At 30.7% G+C, this 20,230-nt stretch overlaps 5 protein-coding genes and 1 long non-coding RNA gene across 10 annotated transcripts in view; 4 read left to right on the top strand and 2 right to left on the bottom strand.

Annotated features, from left to right (window-relative positions):
- The window catches only part of LOC106794017 (la-related protein 7), a gene marked incomplete in the record, with an annotated part of 3,483 nt that extends 1,719 nt beyond the window's left edge, over positions 1-1,764 (top strand). The window contains 3 exon segments of the mRNA XM_014761396.1: positions 1-660; positions 781-925; positions 1,021-1,764. Of these exon segments, the coding sequence (XP_014616882.1) occupies positions 1-660; positions 781-925; positions 1,021-1,175 (960 nt within the window).
- On the bottom strand, positions 1,749-3,366 carry LOC106794031 (H/ACA ribonucleoprotein complex subunit 1). The gene is made up of 4 exons (XM_014761418.1): positions 3,281-3,366; positions 2,765-2,907; positions 2,206-2,446; positions 1,749-2,119 (listed from the first exon to the last, which is right to left on the bottom strand). The coding sequence occupies exons 2-4, from the start codon at positions 2,893-2,895 to the stop codon at positions 1,844-1,846; spliced, it is 648 nt and encodes a 215-aa protein (XP_014616904.1). The 5' UTR covers positions 2,896-2,907; positions 3,281-3,366; the 3' UTR covers positions 1,749-1,843.
- Positions 3,367-3,632: 266 nt separating this feature from the next.
- On the top strand, positions 3,633-4,480 carry LOC106794039. Its single transcript, XR_001382490.1, has 3 exons — positions 3,633-3,736; positions 3,808-4,091; positions 4,183-4,480. It is a non-coding gene; the product is annotated as an uncharacterized LOC106794039 (long non-coding RNA).
- LOC106794022 (protein CREG1) lies at positions 4,121-6,918 on the bottom strand. Its single transcript, XM_014761409.1, has 5 exons — positions 6,404-6,918; positions 5,079-5,233; positions 4,808-4,927; positions 4,643-4,724; positions 4,121-4,572 (listed from the first exon to the last, which is right to left on the bottom strand). Exons 1-5 carry the CDS (start codon positions 6,708-6,710, stop codon positions 4,337-4,339), a joined length of 900 nt encoding a protein of 299 aa, XP_014616895.1. The 5' UTR covers positions 6,711-6,918; the 3' UTR covers positions 4,121-4,336.
- A 347-nt stretch (positions 6,919-7,265) lies between these two features.
- Positions 7,266-11,275, top strand: LOC106794002 (ankyrin-1-like). 3 transcript variants are annotated; one of them, XM_014761365.1, is made up of 3 exons: positions 7,266-7,402; positions 7,572-7,794; positions 8,378-11,275. In XM_014761365.1, the coding sequence occupies exon 3, from the start codon at positions 8,428-8,430 to the stop codon at positions 11,239-11,241; it is 2,814 nt and encodes a 937-aa protein (XP_014616851.1). In that variant the 5' UTR covers positions 7,266-7,402; positions 7,572-7,794; positions 8,378-8,427; the 3' UTR covers positions 11,242-11,275. The 3 variants fall into 3 exon arrangements, with proteins under 3 accessions (XP_014616851.1, XP_014616868.1, XP_014616860.1); XM_014761382.1 differs by lacking the exon at positions 7,266-7,402 and having other exon boundaries at positions 7,418-7,794; positions 8,378-8,539; positions 8,651-11,275; XM_014761374.1 differs by lacking the exon at positions 7,266-7,402 and having other exon boundaries at positions 7,418-7,733.
- Positions 11,276-12,711: 1,436 nt separating this feature from the next.
- On the top strand, positions 12,712-20,157 carry LOC106793984. Of its 3 annotated transcripts, XM_014761343.1 has the most exons (3): positions 12,712-12,886; positions 13,065-13,221; positions 15,323-20,157. In XM_014761343.1, the coding sequence occupies exon 3, from the start codon at positions 15,338-15,340 to the stop codon at positions 19,262-19,264; it is 3,927 nt and encodes a 1,308-aa protein (XP_014616829.1). In that variant the 5' UTR covers positions 12,712-12,886; positions 13,065-13,221; positions 15,323-15,337; the 3' UTR covers positions 19,265-20,157. The 3 variants fall into 3 exon arrangements, with proteins under 3 accessions (XP_014616829.1, XP_014616820.1, XP_014616837.1); XM_014761334.1 differs by having other exon boundaries at positions 12,712-13,221; XM_014761351.1 differs by lacking the exons at positions 12,712-12,886; positions 13,065-13,221 and adding an exon at positions 13,704-13,748.
- Positions 20,158-20,230: the final 73 nt, after the last annotated feature.

A 20,230-nucleotide genomic window follows, 5' to 3' on the forward strand; every position in this document is an offset into this window, starting at 1 on the left:
AATGAAACTACTAATAATCATTCACGTGAAATTGAACCTATAAATGAAACTACAAATAATCATTCATGTGATATTGAACCTAAAAATGTAATCTCTAATGAGAGTAATGTTTTAGAAAAATCAGATGAAATAAATTTAGACGAAGTAAGCGAAGAAATAAATGAACTATCAAAAAAATCAAAGAAAAAGTCTAAAAAATCGAAATCCGAAAATGACATTAATGTTGATGAAATTTCAAACAATGATAATAAAAGTGATAATGTAGCTATAGAAAATCTTAAAGTGACTGATGATATCGATAATGAAGAAGCTGCAATGGATAAAAAAAAGAAACGTAAACGTAAGAGAAAAAGTAGGATTGATGATAATAATATAAGCAATATGGGATTACAAATAATGGCTAAAAAACATTGGAAGCATTTAAGAAATAAATATTTAGAATTGCAAAGAAGCAAAATGAAACAATTGAAGCAACATTTGAAAAAGACAAGAGATCAATGGAACAATTTTGATAAGACAAAATCAGATAAAGAAGAAATTGAAGAGAAAGAAAAAATATCTAACATAGACAAAACTACTATGCGTTCATTTTCTTTTACACCAGGAGTAATAGTAAAGATTAAATTAGATGAACCGTGCACTGATGCAAGAAGTTTAAAGGTTTGTACATACATTTGCATGACTTTAATTATTTTTCTAGAAAAATAACTAAATATATATAATTATAAAACAATTCAAAGCATTTTGTCAAATTGAATTATACAAAGCAATATCATTTAGGCGGAGTTGAAAGGTAATAACAGTATAAAATACATAGACGTGTCAGAAGGTGCAAGTGAAGTGTATGTTAGATGTGACACACCGGAATCAGCTCAATCATTTGTTCAAAAATCTAATAAAGAAAATAATATGGTTGTACTAAAAGGTGAGGTCTTTTTTGTAATACTTTTTAAATAAATGTAAAATATATTATACAAATTAGTATAACAAAAAAAATAACAGTTTATTGAATCATTACAGACGATGATGAACGTATCTATTGGGATAAAATATTACAAGATAGAGAAGAAAAATTAGGTAAAAAGGTTAGAGTTAAACAAAGAGGGAGAAGTAAACTTCTTAAGAAAGCAGAGAAAGAATTAGGGAAACATATTATATTTGATGAAGTTGACTAAATTTATGATTTCTGGTATGCATCGCAAACATATGTTCTTATACATATAAATGAAAATATTTTTTTTTTGTTACGATATACATTAAATATTATTTTTCTTTGTAATGTAATAATTAACACATTGAACGTGGAGTCGATTTTGCTCTGCTTTCCGTTTAAATGGCACACTGCAACTATTACTCAGTAAAGTGTTCGGTTATAAAGTATAAATAAAACATAACACACACTGTCGCAGTGATGATTGTCTTTCATTGTCTTTTTGGGCTACGGGATTAGAGTAGCTAATGTAGAAATATAAAAAGTATAAATAAAAGATAATCACTATATCAATCCTTAAGGAATGACGACGCGCTTAATGTGTTAACCATTTGAATGCTACAGATCTCTACAAAAATCGGATCGAAAAATGCCGAACAGCGAAATAGAAATCTGTTAGAATAATGAGAAAATATATCGAATGTGTAATTACTTTCGATTACTAGTTTGATGTGCTAGTACTTTTAGATGTGGAACAGAAGAAGTGCGACGCTTGTCACTCAAACGGTTAAAGATTATAAAATCAAATGAATAATAATTAAAACTTTAAAATACTTTATATTTGTTTTAGTTCAAATACATTTTTATACATAAAAATTAATGTCATTCTATTTATCTAAAATATCTTACAATTTACCATTTTCCTCTACCACGTCCTCCTCTACCAGAATCACGTCCAAATCCACCACCTCGTGAACCTCTAAATCCTCCTCTACCACCACTACCACCACCACCACCACCACCACCACCACCTCTACCGAACGAACTCCTTCCTCCTCCACCGCCTCTACCACCTCGTCCACGAGATCCTTTACTTATACGTCCACCACTGGCACCTCTCCTTTTTTCACCTGGAGGTTTTGGTAAAAATCTTTGCAAAGGTAACAATTTTGCTGGATCTATAAAAAGCTGATATATAAAGTATATTTTAATAGATAATTATTAATCAAATTATTGATTGTATATATACTGTACATATAGGAAAAAAGTCTTACTTGAGTATTTTTGTCAAAACTAGATGCTTTAATGTTTTCTGATAATCTTATTGATACATAATAATCTCTAATATTTCCAAATATTTCATCTATTTTTCCAATTTGTTGTTTATTTTCTGTATAGATAGGTGCATTGAAAAAGGGAACTTGTTCAATATCTACTTTAGCAACAAGATCATCTTGTGCGGTCCATGTAAAATAACCTAGAGGAGAGATTGTTTCAGGAGGGCCTTGATCATATCTAGAAGCATTTATAAAACAAAGTTATGAAAGAAATAAAAAATTAAATAAGCACAACATATATGAACCATTCACAGACCTAAGTGACTAATTCCAATTGGAAACTTTATTACAATAGTATTATCATAACGCTTGTGTGTGTGTGATCAATATATAATTTTTTGTATTTAAAATAAATTTTTTTAATAATTAGACTTTTAAGCGCTACATAATAAATAATACGGCAATGTATATTATTTTATCAATTTTCTTTTTGTTTCCTTAAGTTAATCAATTTGGTATATGAGTGTCCCATATTTAATTACATTTAAATAATTACCCTCTTGAACCTCTATCTCCACCACCTCCACGTCCGCCTCTACCACCACGAAATCCTCCACCTCCTCTTCCAAATCCTGCCCCACCACCTCTGCCAAATCCTCCACCACCACCGCGACCACGAAATGACATATTGGTATTTTTCTGTAATAAAAATAATTCTTTAAAATATGTTTTATTATTTTCTTTTTTTCCAGCTAATAAGAATCATACAAGAGTGGTTTGGAAAGTTTCAAGCTTTAACAAATATTTTTTCTTTTTCTTTTTAATAAAATTGAGTTTGACGAAACAAAAAATTATTTCTATGTTAGGCACGAAACTTTTTAACTCACCCACGTATACTAGTACAGTAATAATAAAATCTAAAATAAAGTATTATGTTCTTAATTCAAATGTTAGGTTAAGTTTGGTAATGGATACTAGAGCAATATATTTTCACATATTTTTAACAAAATAATTCATTAACTTATACACATATCACTTGTGTGATATAAAATTAAAAATTGTTCATAAATACCTGTTATAAAACGATATTTTTTTTTGTAGAATAAACCACGTGTGCTGATTTTGTTTAACCCGTGTTAAAAGCGCAATAAACTGATACAAATTGTTATGAACTTATTAATTATTAACATATTACTTTGTATAGTTTTTTATAATTATTTATCGTGTGTAAAAACTTAACACACAAATATAAAATAATAATATATATTTAATTTAGCGGTAGTCTTAACATACGTGATATTAATGTTTATAGAACTCGACAAACAATAAAGTAAGGTTATATCGATTCAAATTTCATTGGTCTTTCGTCGCTGCCCATTATGACATGCGCAAGATCTCTTAAGGTGCCCCCTCCTAAATTTTTCGAGTACAGGACAGTTTTTAGCTAGAATACAAATAAATATAACAAGAATTTTCTTTATATTAGATTTACAACTAGATTTCATTATTAATATAATTAGAAAATAAAGTAATAATTACATTTTTAATTTGATTATATTAATATTATATTATATTACCGACAATATTTTTGTTTCACAGCGCTCCCTGTTATGACGTCTTTGAGGAGCATATCTAGTTGTGGCGACCCTGGTCACGGTACTCTATACCAAAAGTTTCAGTGAAAATCTATTTTAATTGCTTTTATTATATAAAACGTAGTTTATTTTCGTTAATTTCATTTTCAGTATATAAAACTCCTAATAAATAATATATTTTTTTTTATTATATAGCGTATATTACAAAATTTATCAAATAAATGTCCTTGTTCTATTTAAAAAATATAGGATATTATTTAATTATAAATATATCTTAAAATACATAAGGTAATTTTGTAACTATTCCTGGTTTTTGGAAAAATAATGTCATTTATGTATTTGGTAAAATGATAATAATGTTATTAAATATTTACATTAGGTATTATCAAATTGTATCACAGCCCATAATATATAAATCATTACAAATGTTACCTAAAATGTGATACAAGTATTTTAAAAAGTACAAAATACAAAGCAATTTTACATTATGAATTTACTGTGAGTATAAAAAATTAGCTATACTTAGACAATATTTAGATATTTTGAACAGTTGGATTTAAAAAGTTGGTCATTGGTTTCATATTATACGCTTCTTGAGAATCATCTGCATAATCTTTTTGCTGTTTAAGAACACGTTTATAAAATTCTTCAGTAATATTCGGTGTTGGCGGATGTAAGTAATCTCTTACGTTAACATATTTTGGACCACCAAATGTATCCAAAACTGCGATAGATATCATTTTCAATTTGGCGAAATAGAAGTGGTGATCTGAAAATAATATTTGTACAATATTTGTGCTTGTATTAGCGCATTCACATAGATCAATAATCAATTATACCTGCAGGCATATTCTCCAAAGCAGGATGACGTCCAAAGACAGCGCTTTTTGCTACATCTAACTCAGGACTATCATTTTTTATCTGTAAATATTATATTAGTATATTAGGTATTTATTTATATATTAATTCTTAGTTAAAACTTTTTTATTTATTTGTTTACTAACTGTTTTAATTTTTCCAGTAAGTATTACTCTTGCACAACGTGGATCCATTGGATCCCATATTTTTCTTCTGCAATAATTTCCTTGAGCTAATGTCATAAAAAGTGTAGCTCGATTATCTTTCTATAATCAAAATAATATATTTGATTAATACCTATCATATATATTTTATTTTGTATTAAGAAAATTGCGTAGAATAAGTAATGATAGATTATTATTTTGAACTTTAACAATAATGATATTTTTTGTTATCACTTAGCTGTAAAAAACGTACAGCTAAATCTTTTGCCGTAAAGTCCAAAGGTGTAAGATAAAGATAAGGTATTCCAGATCCATTTCCTAACCGTCCATCACTAAAGGAAATTAAATTAACTGTTGGAAACGTTTCAATATCTTTTCGTGTGCTTATAGTTGCTACAGAGGTCCAATCTAAAAATATATTAATTTCCTAATAAATAAAGAATTAACATATCACGAAATTCTTTAACCTTTTCAATGGAAATAATCATTTAAAAATTATGATACGTGAAAAAATGATATTTTAAAAATGTTTGATAAAATCATATTGATGACATGCACTTATGTATCTCGAATGAGATAAAATCAAAATGGACATTGTTTTTTTTTAGATGAAGGCTATAAAAATAATAAAAAGAAAATAAAATGATAAAATTATTTTTAGGAATTTATATTTTTATTTATGTTTTAAATTTTAAAATATAAACTTTTGAAATCATAGTTAAAAATATAACAACGATTTCGGAAAACGAATAGTTTTTTATTTCAAGTGATCTACAATTAATGAAGAATGTCAACTGATATCAAGATATATCCGTGCTAGTTGACTATTTTTAGGAATATAAGGATAACTGGCAAGGTTTCTTACGATCGAGGACGATCTCTTGTGAAATCCATTTCAAATAAGGAAATTGTTAAAATCATGCGATATATATTATAAATAAATCTATTAAATCTTTTAATCGTTCTAATGAAATTATACGCATTTAAGAACAATTAGAATATTTTTGTTTCCAAGGTAATCATCATTTATATGTTTTTCATAACAGCTGGGAAATAAGCAAAAATATATGATCAATATTTATATATTTTTTACGTGCGATTGAATGAATGCCAATATCATCCATACGAGACTAATATTAATTCTAATAATGTTCAATTATGCATATAGTTTTTATATCTATGTCCATTTCTTGTGAACTATGTCAATATTAAAAATAAGCGGGAATACTCAATAACTCAAATTACATCGATAAATACATTCTCTACTTAATCTTCAAAAATGGTCAATATTTGTATTTCAAAAAAAAAAAAGATAAATAATTTAGTTAAAACTTATTCGACAAAACTTTACGAAATCCTTATAAAAATAATTCAGAATTTAATTAATCAAAAGCAACAGTTTTATTACAATATTTAAAGATAAATTTAATTACGTGATATAAATAAAGTCGTACGTAAAAGTCGATGCGTTGAATCAATAATACATTGGAGGAAGAAAAATATTATTTGGAATGTAAAAAATTATCGAAGTTATCATTTATTGTGAGTAAACATTAGTAAACATTAATGAATACATACCAGCTTGATTAACAATAAATCTTGCCATTAAAACGGCGTCTTCGACCGGAGGTGGATCTTGTGATCGTCTATCTTCCTTTCCATAATTTTTTATTGAATCCGAATTATAATTATCATTAAAACCAATCGACATTTTATTTCCATTTTCTTTCATTTTTTTCCATTCGAGAAATTCTTCAAATTCTTGCCACTCTTGATATACATCACGATTTTCATTGTTGTACTTTTTTGCTTCGATCATTAAGATCAAGAAAGCGATAAAAATAGTCGCTGGGAGAATTATTTTAATACTTTTTGCACAATTCATGATGACGATTAGACAAACTCTAAGGTCAGATATATTATCAAATATAAAGCTTACAAGAATATCTTTTTTCTTATTTTCGCAAGTCTCGTTCGAACATCTCTACGCGGACGATCAAATTGCAATGACTGTTAAGTTTGCTGATCCCAATCGAAAACTTTCCGTTACCAAAAATACTTTACTTTTGATTGAGTACGCATGCGTAATAATTAAAGTAACAACAAATAAATACAACAAATAATTCATTAATTTTCACATTTTTAACATTTTAGATTTTATTAATTGTGGTAAATATAGAAAGAAATATTTCGGTTTTTATATTTCATATTAAACATCACTTATATTATAATATTATCATTTGTTTATTCACTATTCTATCTTATGTTTTTTATACAATACATGGCGGTTCTTTCAAAATTAGATCAGTAGAAGCTTAATGTATTTTTAAAATAAATAACATATTACATATTTTAATGTTATGTAATTTATATCTTTATATAAATATCTATACTAACATCTGCATATAAATTAACAATCTTTCTGTGATGTTTCAGATAATATTTTTCTTCTTGTAACATGTTAAATGTTAATTAAATAATGTTATTGACAACAAACTATATCTTAGCAGAGATGAACAAACTATTATTTTTATATAACAAAGAAGAGTTATAATATAGGACATCATTTTTTTAAATGTAATATGTCTATTTTCTATGTTGTTTTTTTTATTGTATGAATATAGTTTACATCTACATTGGAACGAGTCTGCTATTATTAATAATGTGTGAAATATTTAAGTGTAAAGATTCACACACACAAGAATTAATGAATTTCACAAAGTAACGCCATATGTATATTAAATAGAAACAGGTTACCCAGCATTCTATTCATTTATGTGAAGTATGGTCTACGTAACATGGTGTAATACTTAAATGAATCACCGATAGAAGGGTACAAAAGGAGGGCCGCTTATCGAAGAATTCAGTATAACAAACGCTATCGTGGAAATACCATAAAATAATTAAGTTAAGTTTCTAACAAATTGGACTAATTGTGTGGCCATAAAAGAAAAATCAGCTTGTTGAAGGTTTGGCATAAAATTTCAATTTTCTTTTATGTTTGAATTTGGTTAAATAAGTTATATTTCCATTTATAACGATCAAGTATTTTGAGTTGATATAAGGTATTAATATTAAATAATAAACATTAAATTAAACAATATAGTTTTTGGTGTATATCTTAGATTTTGTCTTTTAATTTTTAAAAATATTTTTAATGATTACACAATATGTGAAATAATTGATCACATCATGTGTCAGTTTAGATAACTTTAAATTTCAATTGCAACATGTAAAGCAATTTTTACGTCCTCTGTCATACGTGCATTAGAGATTACTACTTTGAATTTAACTAGTTTTAAACTTTTGTTTCGAACGATACTATGAGATTGTTATGTATATTTATAGAAAGAGAAAGAGAGATAAAGTGTATGTAGATAGTAATTATGCATATATATCTTTATACTATTATATTTTACATATTATATTTTTTATTATATTTATACGAATATATTTTGATACAATTTAAAAAATTCAATAACTTTTTGTTTACATTACATGTTTGTTATAAATATATCAAATTGTTTAATTTTAAATATTATTTTATTTCAGATTATTTATAATACAATTTCAAAGAATCAGTCATCTTCTATATAGACGAAATGGATAATAATTTATCAAATAATTTATGTAATGCTATTGAAAAGAGAGATTTAAAGAAAGTAATAGATTTGATTTCTGAAGGAGCTAATGTCAATGCTTGTGGTCATACTGGTATGTTTCCTTTGCAAATCGCTATAAAAAGGGAATCTAAAGAGATCATAGAAGAACTTATATATAAAGGTGCCAATGTTGATATTGAAGTTCAAAATAAAAAACTTGTAGAATATGCAATGGAAGAAAGTAACATCGATATAGTTAAATTATTAGTGGAGAAAGGTGCCACTATTAAATTTCATAATAATAACGAAGAAAATATTCTACGCTATCTTATCAAGAATGGCATGTTAAAACTGCTACAGTGTATTATTGAAGAAATTAATATTAATTTCCAAACACAGGATGGTCATACACTTTTAATTATGGCAGCTGAAGAAGGACAATTGGAAATTGTTAAGTTTTTATGTAATATGGGTATTAACATAAACGCACGCAGTTCTAGAAATAGTACAGCATTACATTTTGCCATAGGAAATTCATCTGCTCCGAAATTGGAAATTGTACAATTTCTCATTGATAATGGTGCAGAAATTGATGTACAAAATTCATTTGGTTATACTCCATTACAAAATGCACTCTATAACAATAATTTGGAAGTAGCTAAACTTTTAGTAGAAAAGGGTGCTGATGTAAACAGAATTTATATGAATACCCATTATGCTCGACAGAGATTAGGAGGTACACTTTTACATTGGGCTTGTCGAAATTATAATTCAGATCAAGCAATAAAATTCCTTATTAAAAATGGAGCAAATATTAATGCTACAGAATTCGATGGTAGAACACCTCTTTGTTTATTAGTAAAACACGGTGGAACTCCAGAAATGGTAAAATTTTTTGTAGAAAATGGTGCATATCTTAAGAATACAGGTGGCGGTAGTCCATTATATTGGGCTATCTATAGCCGTAACATACAATTACAAACCTTATTAATAGAATTAGGTACAGATGTTGATGGTAATATAGACAGCCATGAAGGTTCCAAAGCACCATTGCATTTAGCATACGATTTATCTATAGTAAAACTTCTAATAGATAAGGGAGCCAATGTAAATATTAAGGATAAGTATGGCTGCACACCATTACATTGTGTTTCTAAAATTTCTTTAGCAAAATACCTCATGGAAAATGGTGCTGATATTCATGCCAAAAACAATGATGGAGAAACACCTTTACATAAAGCTTCTCATTTTCTTATAGTGGAATATTTAATAGAAAAAGGTGCAGATGTTAATATTCCTAATAAAAACGGGTATACACCATTGCACTTTGCCAGAAACTTAATTATGGCAAGACATTTGATAGAACACGGTGCTAATATTAAAGTCGTTACGAAAGATGGAAAATCTGTATTACATGGTATTATTGAAGCACATTCAGATTTTAATACAAGTTTTGACGAGATGTCAGATTTGATAAATTTTTTAATTAAGAAAGGTATAGATGTTAACGCTACTGATCAAAATGGTAATACATTATTGCATTTGAGTGCTGAAGAAAATAACACACAGGCAGCGATTGTATTGCTTGCAAATGGTGCAAGTATTTCTGCTACTAATATTGAAAATAAAAAACCAGCAGATCTTGGTTACATGTTATCAACTCTGATTGCTAATATAGAAAAAATATTTGATGCTGTGAAAAAAAAAGAATCTTGGAAAACTATAGAATCTTTATTGATACATAGAATACGATGCTTTCATATTACATTAGATGATTTTAAAACAACTATATTACATTCCATGGTGATAGAAAATAATAAAAATATGGTAGAAAATTTGTTTAACACATTAAGGAGAAATAGGATTAATTGCATTACTAAATATAATTTGGTAAATGCTCGAGATAAAAATCAGTGGATGCCTTTACATTATGCTGTAAAAGGAGGAAATGAGACGATTGTTACATATTTATTGGACAATGGTGCAATATATAATGCTGACGCTTCTAATAAACCAATATTACTTACTGATAATTTTAAAATTAAAAATATACTTGAATTAACAGAAAAATTGTTTGAATATATAAAATTAGGAAATGAGACAAAAGTTGCTGAATGTATACAAACACAAAAAGAAATTATCAATGCTAGACAGAATAATGGCAATACTCCTTTACATGTTGCTATTTATTATGATCATTTCAATATTGCAAAGCTGCTATTAGATAAAAAAGCTGATTTTTCTCTAATTAATGATACAAGAGATACAGTGTTACATTTTGCTACTGTCAAGGGTTATGAGGTTATAGTCGAAACTTTACTAGAAAAAGCTAACAAATTACATGATATTGTCAATGTAGAAACAGTAAATGGCATGACTGCACTTCATTTGGCTGCGAAACACAATTCTATAAAACTTGTAAAACTTTTTTTGAGTTATGGTGCAATTTATAATGCAAAAAATGAAGATGGTCAAATGCCGATTGACTTATCTACGGATAAAGACATAATGGATTTTTTCAAATTTATAAATGAATTATTTGAAGATGCAAAATATGGAAGAACTGAAATTATAAATAAATTAAACAATTTAAATAACGACGATTTTCACGCAATTCAAAATCTTCATAATCGGCAAATGTATACATTGATGGATATTGTAAAATTTAATGAATATGATAATATTGCTGCAGAATTTTTAAAACTAAATTTAGTTAAATTGGAAACAAAAAAAGGGCTATCTAAAACAGCTGAAAAAAATGAATATTTCAGCGACAGCGACGAGGAAGATCTCGGCTTTGGTTTATTTGATTAATTTAAAATAAAATATATGTATATTTATATTTTAATTTATTATATTTGTTATACAAATATTTTTATATCAAAAATGTTGAAAATTTAAAGCTAAATTGAACTTGTATTTTAAACACTTCGATTTTCATTTCTATTTTTGATAGACAATGAAAAAATATTGTATGAAATATATTATAATTTTTATATAATATACTATAATTTGTTTATTATTTGATTAGTGAATATTTTTGTATAATTTAAACATTAATTGTGAATATTTTTACGGATTTTAAATATTGCAGTATTCGTAAACAGATAATTTATATTTCGTTGATAATAACGGTCGCAAGTGTCATCTGTCGGTAATGTTGTTTGAGCTCCTGTAATAGGCAATTTGTAACGCGTGTTGCCTACATTCAGGTGTAACACATATTTGGATATCGAATAAGAAACATGAAGATCTAAATAAGAATTTTCAATATACAGTTTAATTTATTTGAGTGATAACTGCTTGTTATGCTCTTTAAGTTATTTAATGATTAAAGAATTTACTGCAATCGATTTTAAAAATCGAAGCAATATTGATTTTAGTTAAAGATGATGTTTATTTAACAATTGTCTGATTTGATTGGATTTTAAGTATCCATAAGATGATATTGTAAAAATAAAAAGACTAAAAATTACACCAATACATTTTTCGAATTTGATGTAGAGGGTAAGGTTGAGGAAACTAGCACGTTGTTCGGCCCTGAGCTGCTCCTGTAATGTAGGTCGTCGTCTAACTGTTCCGCGTACCGTTCTGTCGAGTCCATACACGTCCATTAGTTTGGTCCAACTTGGCTCTTTCAACTCTTCCTCTCTGCTTACGATATTTTTCTACGAAGAGGAAAAGTTGCGGATGATAATGCCGATGATTATCTTCATGGAATGAAAACAATATCATTCATTATTCCATGTTATGTTCGAGTGCAATTGTCAATTTTATATACAAATAAATGTATTAGCTTACGATTATTAAAATAACTTTGTTCATTATTCAATGTCTGTTGCAATCGTCGGTTTTGCATAAAAGTATATTTTATTAATTTATGATTAATTAAAGTATTGATCATTCAATATTTCTCTCTAAAAGATTCTGAAAAAGTAAACAATTAATTAATTTATAAAACGTAGATTAGCATCGTAAAAAATGTCTAATTAAATATTCAAATGAAATATAATGATGAGGTATATAATACTATCTAATAAACAATATTTTTTCTATATACATTTTCAAAAAAACACACATGATTATATTAGAATCAATCGGAATGCGCAAATGCTGGAATTGAAGATGCACATATCGATATTTAGATAAATTGATCGAGCTAAAGATTGAATCACGAACGAAAAACTCATTCGTATTGCAATGCTTCTCTTTATGAACGTCATCGCAAGGAACGTCGCTTTCTTCAGGCACCTTTTCCTCTTCCACCTCTTTTTCCTCTTCTTCCTTCTCCTCTACCTCCTTCTCTTACACAGTTTCGTCCTCATGCTACCATCGGTGGCCTCTACATCGTCGTCTTCGTGCTACCATCACAATGTCCATCTTCTTCAGTCGACGCGTGACCTTCTCGCAGACCGTAGAGAGAGAGTTTCCGTGAACTGCGAGTGTTTGATCCTTAAAGGTGAGCGCCGCATCTTTCCAGGGCGGTTGGCTCTCGCTTTTGCGTCTAAAGAAGAAGAGGGACAAGTCCCTCGAGATCTCGATCAATCATCCACCAAGTTTCCCCTTTTTCTCTATCTTTCTCTCTCTCTCTCTCTCACTCTTTTATCTCTTTTTCTCTTTCACGTAATATATCAAAGAATACAGCAACATCGGTCAACTGGGATTTGTACAAGAATCAAGCACGTGTTAGCTTCTTTACTTATGGATCCACGGAAGGAGTGTGAGTAATCGACCGGTTCGACCTTGTTGGTGATCTAAAAGCGTTCACCTTCTCTTCGTTCTTCGATTTATCAGGTAAATATAATAATTTATGAAATATTGTAAAAATTTGATCTATATCTGATAATATTAATTATATTAACAAATAAACGTGAGAATGTTGGAACAGACATACATCGAGGGAGATTCTATTATTATTCATCTGCAAGTTAGAGTTCATAAATAAAGATGTAATTAAATGCCGTTGGCATTCGGTACTATTATAAGAAAGGGGAAGTGGTTAGGGCAAAGTAATTTTATTTGGATAACGTACGAGAAATCTTATCTTTTTTATATTTTATTATTAAATCAAATTAATATAGTATATCGTCGGTGAAATGTGTTCTAAATCTTTGCAGATTAATATTAGTAAAAAAAAAAACAAAAAGAATTTATTAAAATTCATATAGAGGTGATACGAAGTTAATTAGAAAGTAGCACGTATGATTCGTGCATACGCAGAAATATCTATTTAGTACGCGTTGATAAGGTTGAACGGATGTCGATGATTCATGTCACCGTACTCAAAACCGCATTCAAGAACGAACAGTCGAAACTTCTGAGTAAGTAAGTCAACCCAAGTTATGTTATGGTCATAAGATAAGGTCACGGTCAGGATCATGGTCCAGGACCGAAAAAGACCTTGGACGTTTTTAAAGCTCATCGAAATAATCTGATGTCTTCCTACCGCCCACATAAATACCCGTTCGTCGACCCGCGTCTATCTTTTACGGTCAACGCTCTCATTTTTCTCGCGGTCATACCGGAGAGCGTCGTCATTAAAATAATGAGAACGAACGATATCGGAAAATACGAATTCGTAGATATATTCGTAGAATTTATGATAGTAATGTTAATTAGCAAAAAAAGATTAGAAAAAAAATAAATATATATATATATATATATATATATAATTAGTTTATATTAAATTCTAGAGAATTAAATATTTTTTCTATTATTATATAGTAAATATTATTAATATCATTTTAACCGAGAATTACAAATTAAATCGTTATGGTATTTTGAAGAAAATCTAAATAACAAAAACCAATAGATCGTTTATTTAAATTTGTTGTATTGCAGACATATATTTGAGATCCCTATTTTTTTATTAATTATTATTATATTATATTTAATTTTATTACAACAAAATTTGGCAAATTTAAAATTTAACGATCGACAAAATGATGAAATTTAAAAAATTTAACAATCGAATTCTCAGTGGATATGTTAAATAAATCGTAAAATAGTATTCCTTTCGGATGTTTCATTTCTGGTATCGAAAGCCCGCTCGAAAGTGCGAGTAACGAAATGCTAATGCCAAATACGGTGCCCGAAGCTAGTGTTGTTAGCTGGTGTATGCTGTAGTCTCAACAAAACCTAGTAGAATGTCGTGCGAGAGCAATGAAAGAGAAGAAAGAAGAACAGGAAAAGAATATGAAACCCGTTAGCCGTTGGAACGCGATTCCGTTCGACGTGAGACGCGATGCTCGTTTACTCGTAGCCTTTTTTCTTTTCTATCAACTGATAGTGCGCTTGGCTTGCAGTTATATTGCAAGCAGTGTAATTAAAGTATGAAATTTAAAAATATTTTTCGAATAAAAAAAATGCCTATTAAAATTATCGTTCCTTGTAAACTTGTATTTCTTTTTTAATTTTCTTTAAAGTTAGGTAGTTCATTTATTTTCTCTTTTCATCATCCCTATGTATGTATTAACCGTTGTTAAAACTTTATTCATATTCATTAGAACATCCGATGATATATACGAAGCAACGGTGATATGTTTTTACAGTAACGTAATTAAATGTCACGTTAAATCCGGAATATGCATATGTATGTACTATAAAACGAACAGAAGATCTACATACGTACACGTCCGATAGGCTGTAAATGTAGGTCATGAAGGACGGTTAGACCTTCCTTCTTACTTTTCCTACGTTTTTATTTAAAAAATCCGTTGGTTGGGAAGGATAAAAGAAGTAGATAGGATTTAAGTGAGATTGGATCATTAGTACATCCTTCTGATAACTTAATAACAGTTTACGATTAAATAGCTTCCGTTTTATTAAATAGAGATAGAATAGAGAAAAATTTCTAGTAGATTTGTTAATTATTATTTCCGTCAAACCGTTTCAGAAATCAACGAAAAAGATGCGAGCCATCCTGTTGATGTCATTAATTACACTAGCCAGTATTAATGAAGTGGTTAGTGAGTATTTGATGGGTGGTCACCTGGACAATAATGATCCGAAAACGAAAACTCAAACGAACGAGCACGAGTACATATCTTTAGGAAGATCGACTCTACTGGACGCCCTTGACCTAGATCTTGATGCCGAAGAAAGCACCGTCGGTTCTTTCTCTTTAGCCAAGGACGATGAAGGTCCACGATATGGGCCACCATTTTCCTTCGCTTTCAATGGTGGGAGGCCTTTTTCCTTAGAAAAAGATCCTATTACTGGAAAAATCGACTACGAGAAAGCACCGGCGGTGAAAATCTTAAATTACACTGATCGTTACGAGGAAAACGACGATAATGATGAAGATAAGGAAACAAGTGAAGTGGCACTGAAAGAGGATGCTAATTTGCACACGAAGGAAAACAAGAAAATTGAGAATAAAGATCCCGACGATGTTAGTCCGAATGAGATAAATCCAAATTCACCGAGTTTTCACGACTTTCTCAATCTTCCCGTTCGTTATTCTTCCGATAAGTACACCAATGATAAATATCCACTGATCTCGAGTTCGTACGCGAACACGAAAGTTCAAAGTGGCTTGAATAGCTATAGTACATATAATCATAGGCCTTATCATCGAGAAACTACTTTATATTATCCTGTTAAAAAAACACATATCCCAAAAATAAGTACTACAACAACAACAACGACTACTACTACCACCACTACCACCATGAAACCAACTACGTTACGTCCATCGACGACGTCTACGACAGTACCAACAACTACCACAACAACGACGACTACTACGCCTTCGACTACAACGTCTACTACCACAAAAGCACCACCTGTTACCACTTGGAAACCATCAAGCACAAGTACCGTACGATATACGGCAGATAACAGTAATAATTATGAAGATATTCTTTCTTCGTTTAACATTCCTATGAAAACATTTCAAGAAACAATAAATTTCGATCATCAAAGTCCAAACAATCTCGCAGGATCTTCTCACAGAGAACCTCCTGTGGTACAATTACCTCCGAAAAAAGAAGAGTATGATATGTATGATGATTATGACATGCACGAAGAATCAAATGAAGAACAGGATTATTCGTTTGATAAGGAAGTACCTAAGGAACCAACAAGTTCAAGTACAATACCAGCTTCACCGAGTACAACTCCATCAACTATTCAATCAACCGCAAATACACCTGAAAGTACTACAATGAGACCGACTATATCATTTTCTACTTCGGCTCCATCATCACCATCGAACAACATCGTATCTACCCATCCATTACAATTTCAGGTTGTCCCACATCCAGTTACTTCAATGTCTATCGATTCCGATGATCGTGAACTGCCAACCTTTGAGAATGTTGTCGATAATCGAAGACCTGGAATGTTTGATGGTATGATTTCCAATGTGGGAGGACATCAGATTATTAATCAACGACCACTTGGAATGGGTGGACAAATTCTAGTAGGAAGTACGAGTAACATTGTTGTTCCACCAGATCAGGATACGGTGTCTTTCGTACTTGGAAATAGGCAAAATGTGGAGGGCGGAGGTTACTATTCACCTGGTACAGCAATTGGTGAGAATCCTTACGGAGGTTTGACAGGGGCAGAAGCATCGTTTAGACCATTATACGGTGAAGTGTCAACTGATCAAGATGGTTATGAGCTTGAGACTGATCCACAAAGAACGGTAGCTCTTCCATCGGTAGCCGTTGAATCTACTTTCGGGTATAGTCCACAAAAACAGTGGCCACCGAATTCAGGACCACCTTTGAAAAATAACAACGAAATCGAGTCATCAAGAATACAATCCTCTATCGTTCGAGGTACTGTTCTAATGGAACAGAAAGATGTTCGAAATGAGGAAAAAGATCCTAATCGCGTAACTTTTCCTAAACCAGAAGAAGAAAAACATTCGGTTGAAGAACATATTGTCATTATTAACGAAGCTGATGGTACAGTTCAAGAATTCCCACCTTCAACGACGATATTACCTTTAAAAATTAACAATAAGCCAGATTCTGTTTCAACAATGGACGATCATCTTCCTCAACTTTCTGAAAATCTTACACCACCTGCTGAAAGACCAAGGCCACCTCCATCTTATTATTTCCATTATCAGCATGGTGGAACTATAAGACCCGAATACCCAAGACCACCTCAAAGACTTCCTTTACCTCCTGCACGTGGAAAACCATTTCCCCCTCCTCCCCTTCCACCACCTGTACCTGATTCCTTAGCGATCCGAAGACGACCATATCCTTCTGACACAAAATTACCGAACATATTGCCACAATTCAGGCCAAATGCAAAAGTCTCACATGGTCATCGTAATTCAGAAAATATAGGTACAATACCAGCACCGCAACCATATCTTAATAGGGTTAGACAAACGTCTCACGTTCATCCCCCATCGAGAAGACCTTTACTACCTGCGCCATCATATCTTCAAAGATTGAATCCACCCCCACCACCGATTCATGCTATCAGACTTGCTGGATCATCTTCTACAATAGCAGAAAATATTGCCCCTGTTCAAGAAAGTGAGCCAATGGTCAAGAGATTTCGTTATCCATCAGCAGTACAACCAACTTCCAGAGGAGAGAACGACGAGAATACAAATCAGCCGAATCGGTTGCCAGGTCAAAAGCAGAAATTGCGATTGGAGGATGAAGAGACATCCGAGCGGTATTCAGAGGAACCACCTCAAATGCCACCAAGGCCACCTTTGTTCCCGCGGCGTAGAACGGCAGATCCACCACGAGTTACCACCTTACAAATGATTCAACAACGAGGAGAGCTCGAAGAAGACGAAGAGGTAACAGGTTTGGCAACTTCCAGTAATAACGATCCAGATCAAGAGGTTAAAATCTCGATGGGTCAAGAAATAGAACATAGAAAAGATGTTCGCGATTCAGTAGCCGAGGCACCGGTTTACGTAGTATACCCTGTGAACACTGCGGTTAATATAGATCCTGATGATTCTGGGGATAAAGACGAGAGTGTGGTAGTGGGAACTAGAGGACCACATCGTCCTCTTCCACCGGAGACTCTTCTTCGAGATGATAAGGACAGAGAGAAGATCAATGAGGAGGAGTCGACAATGGTCGATCTTTACAACGGTCGTCCTGTCGGAGATTTTTCCTATTCTCTTGATAGAGTAGATCCTTCCATATACGCTGGACCCGTGAGAGAAACACCCATACTTGTTCCGAGCGATCAACGTCATGAGAGTCGCCCGTTGAACGAAAGGGATGAGGAAAAGGAAGATAGTGATCACGTAAATGTTATACCTTATCTGCAAGATTTCGTTCCTTTTTCAAGAAGAAAAAATGAAGGCGTTATCTCAGCAACTCTTCATCGTATGCCAAGCAATAATCATCCATCGTCAACACCAATAGCTTATGTTTACACACCTACGGCTGAAGCATCTCATCGTCTAGATGTCGACGTTAAAGATGATGGGTCGAAAATTAATAGAAACGATCAACGACCGGTTCTCTTGCCCTCTCAGCAACCTTCGAGTTCTTCAAGTTCTGCCCCATCTCCACAGAATTTCATGGCACCATTTGTGGCCAGTCTGAGAGCCGAAGCCCCAGCTAAAAATGGTTGGAATGTTGTTGTTATCGAGTCTAAAGATAAAACGACATCTAACGATGAAAAGACTGATGATGTTGTCGATACGGATGATGAATCGTCAAAAAAAAGCGAGTTCGATCCGGAGAACTTCAAACCACAACTTTTCGGTGGATTTAAACCAATTTTTGAATTTCCTATGGATAATGATGATAATACGGAAAAACGTGAAAGTAGTAATGATAATTCTTCAATATCGAAAAACATACAACAAGAGGCTGTTGATTCTGCTGCTTGATGAAAACTCTATAGGAATATAGAGAATTTATGGGTATCATAAAATATAAATCTTTCGTTGGAAATATCTCTTCGATCACCTGTATTTCTTTTGGCGTTTCTCATCTTAGACTAGATCGATTATTTATCCCAAGTAAGAAATCTACGGGATAAAAATATATCTTTTGTTATAAATTAGAATTATTTAATATGCGTCTGAATTTGTTAAATTTTCGATGTAGAGTTTAATTTAAGAATAGAATAAACAATAGAAAGATATCGAAGAAACGCAAAAAGAAATTATTGTCGAAGAAAAAGCATTCCAAAATCTTGCGCTGTGGTGTTTGGGATCTATTGGTTGATCATTACGGGGAAAAATATAATAGCGGTGCGAGATTAGATTGTCTTAGATCTTCGATGATACTAATTTTATCAGAATCATTGAGGTTTCTTTTATTAATTATATGAGAAATATAATAATAATGATCGGCATGTTACATTTCATTTATAAAATGTTGTGTAATTTTCACGAGATCTTTCACATTTGTGTATTAAGGTCGAAGATAAATTGGATCGTGTATCTCGTGATAATAATATTATATAATTACACGTATTTATTTAATTATTTAATTATATGTTAAAATATATTTTTATATACGTACTTGTTGATTACAAGTATCATGTTGACTGAAGTGTGTAGGATATCTATGTAGTAGTTATATTATATTTATGTATCCAATTTTTTCTCTTATTTATAATGTAATTGTAAAATATATCGATGCTTTTTAACAGCAGCCATAGATATAACATATCACGAATAAAATTCGAAATAATTTTATTCTTTATTTTCATTTTATTCATATAAATGCTCTTTGTAAATGAAATCCTGTCTCTAATACATTTAGTACAAAAAGTAATCTTTACAGTTGTATTTCATATATATTATATAACATTCTATAAACTGTACATTCCTTTCAAATATTGATAT

This window comes from Polistes canadensis, unplaced genomic scaffold (assembly GCF_001313835.1).
Source record: "Polistes canadensis isolate GaletaPanama2010 unplaced genomic scaffold, ASM131383v1 scaffold_1, whole genome shotgun sequence".
Lineage (NCBI taxonomy): Eukaryota > Metazoa > Arthropoda > Insecta > Hymenoptera > Vespidae > Polistes > Polistes canadensis.

What these genes read in the sequence shown, in the direction of transcription:
- LOC106794002 (XM_014761365.1), top strand. Translation starts at nt 8,428, where the DNA reads ATGGATAATAATTTATCAAATAATTTATGTAATGCTATTGAAAAGAGA.
- LOC106794031 (XM_014761418.1), bottom strand. Translation starts at nt 2,895, where the DNA reads ATGTCATTTCGTGGTCGCGGTGGTGGTGGAGGATTTGGCAGAGGTGGT. An exon ending in GGAGATAGAGGTTCAAGAGG is followed by an intron (nt 2,447 to 2,764) that starts GTAATTATTTAA and finishes AAATGCTTCTAG; the next exon opens with ATATGATCAAGGCCCTCCTG. An exon ending in GTTTTGACAAAAATACTCAA is followed by an intron (nt 2,120 to 2,205) that starts GTAAGACTTTTT and finishes TTTATATATCAG; the next exon opens with CTTTTTATAGATCCAGCAAA.
- LOC106793984 (XM_014761334.1), top strand. Translation starts at nt 15,338, where the DNA reads ATGCGAGCCATCCTGTTGATGTCATTAATTACACTAGCCAGTATTAAT.
- LOC106794022 (XM_014761409.1), bottom strand. Translation starts at nt 6,710, where the DNA reads ATGAATTGTGCAAAAAGTATTAAAATAATTCTCCCAGCGACTATTTTT. An exon ending in ATTTATTGTTAATCAAGCTG is followed by an intron (nt 5,234 to 6,403) that starts GTATGTATTCAT and finishes ATATATTTTTAG; the next exon opens with ATTGGACCTCTGTAGCAACT. An exon ending in TTACTGGAAAAATTAAAACA is followed by an intron (nt 4,725 to 4,807) that starts GTTAGTAAACAA and finishes TAATATTTACAG; the next exon opens with ATAAAAAATGATAGTCCTGA.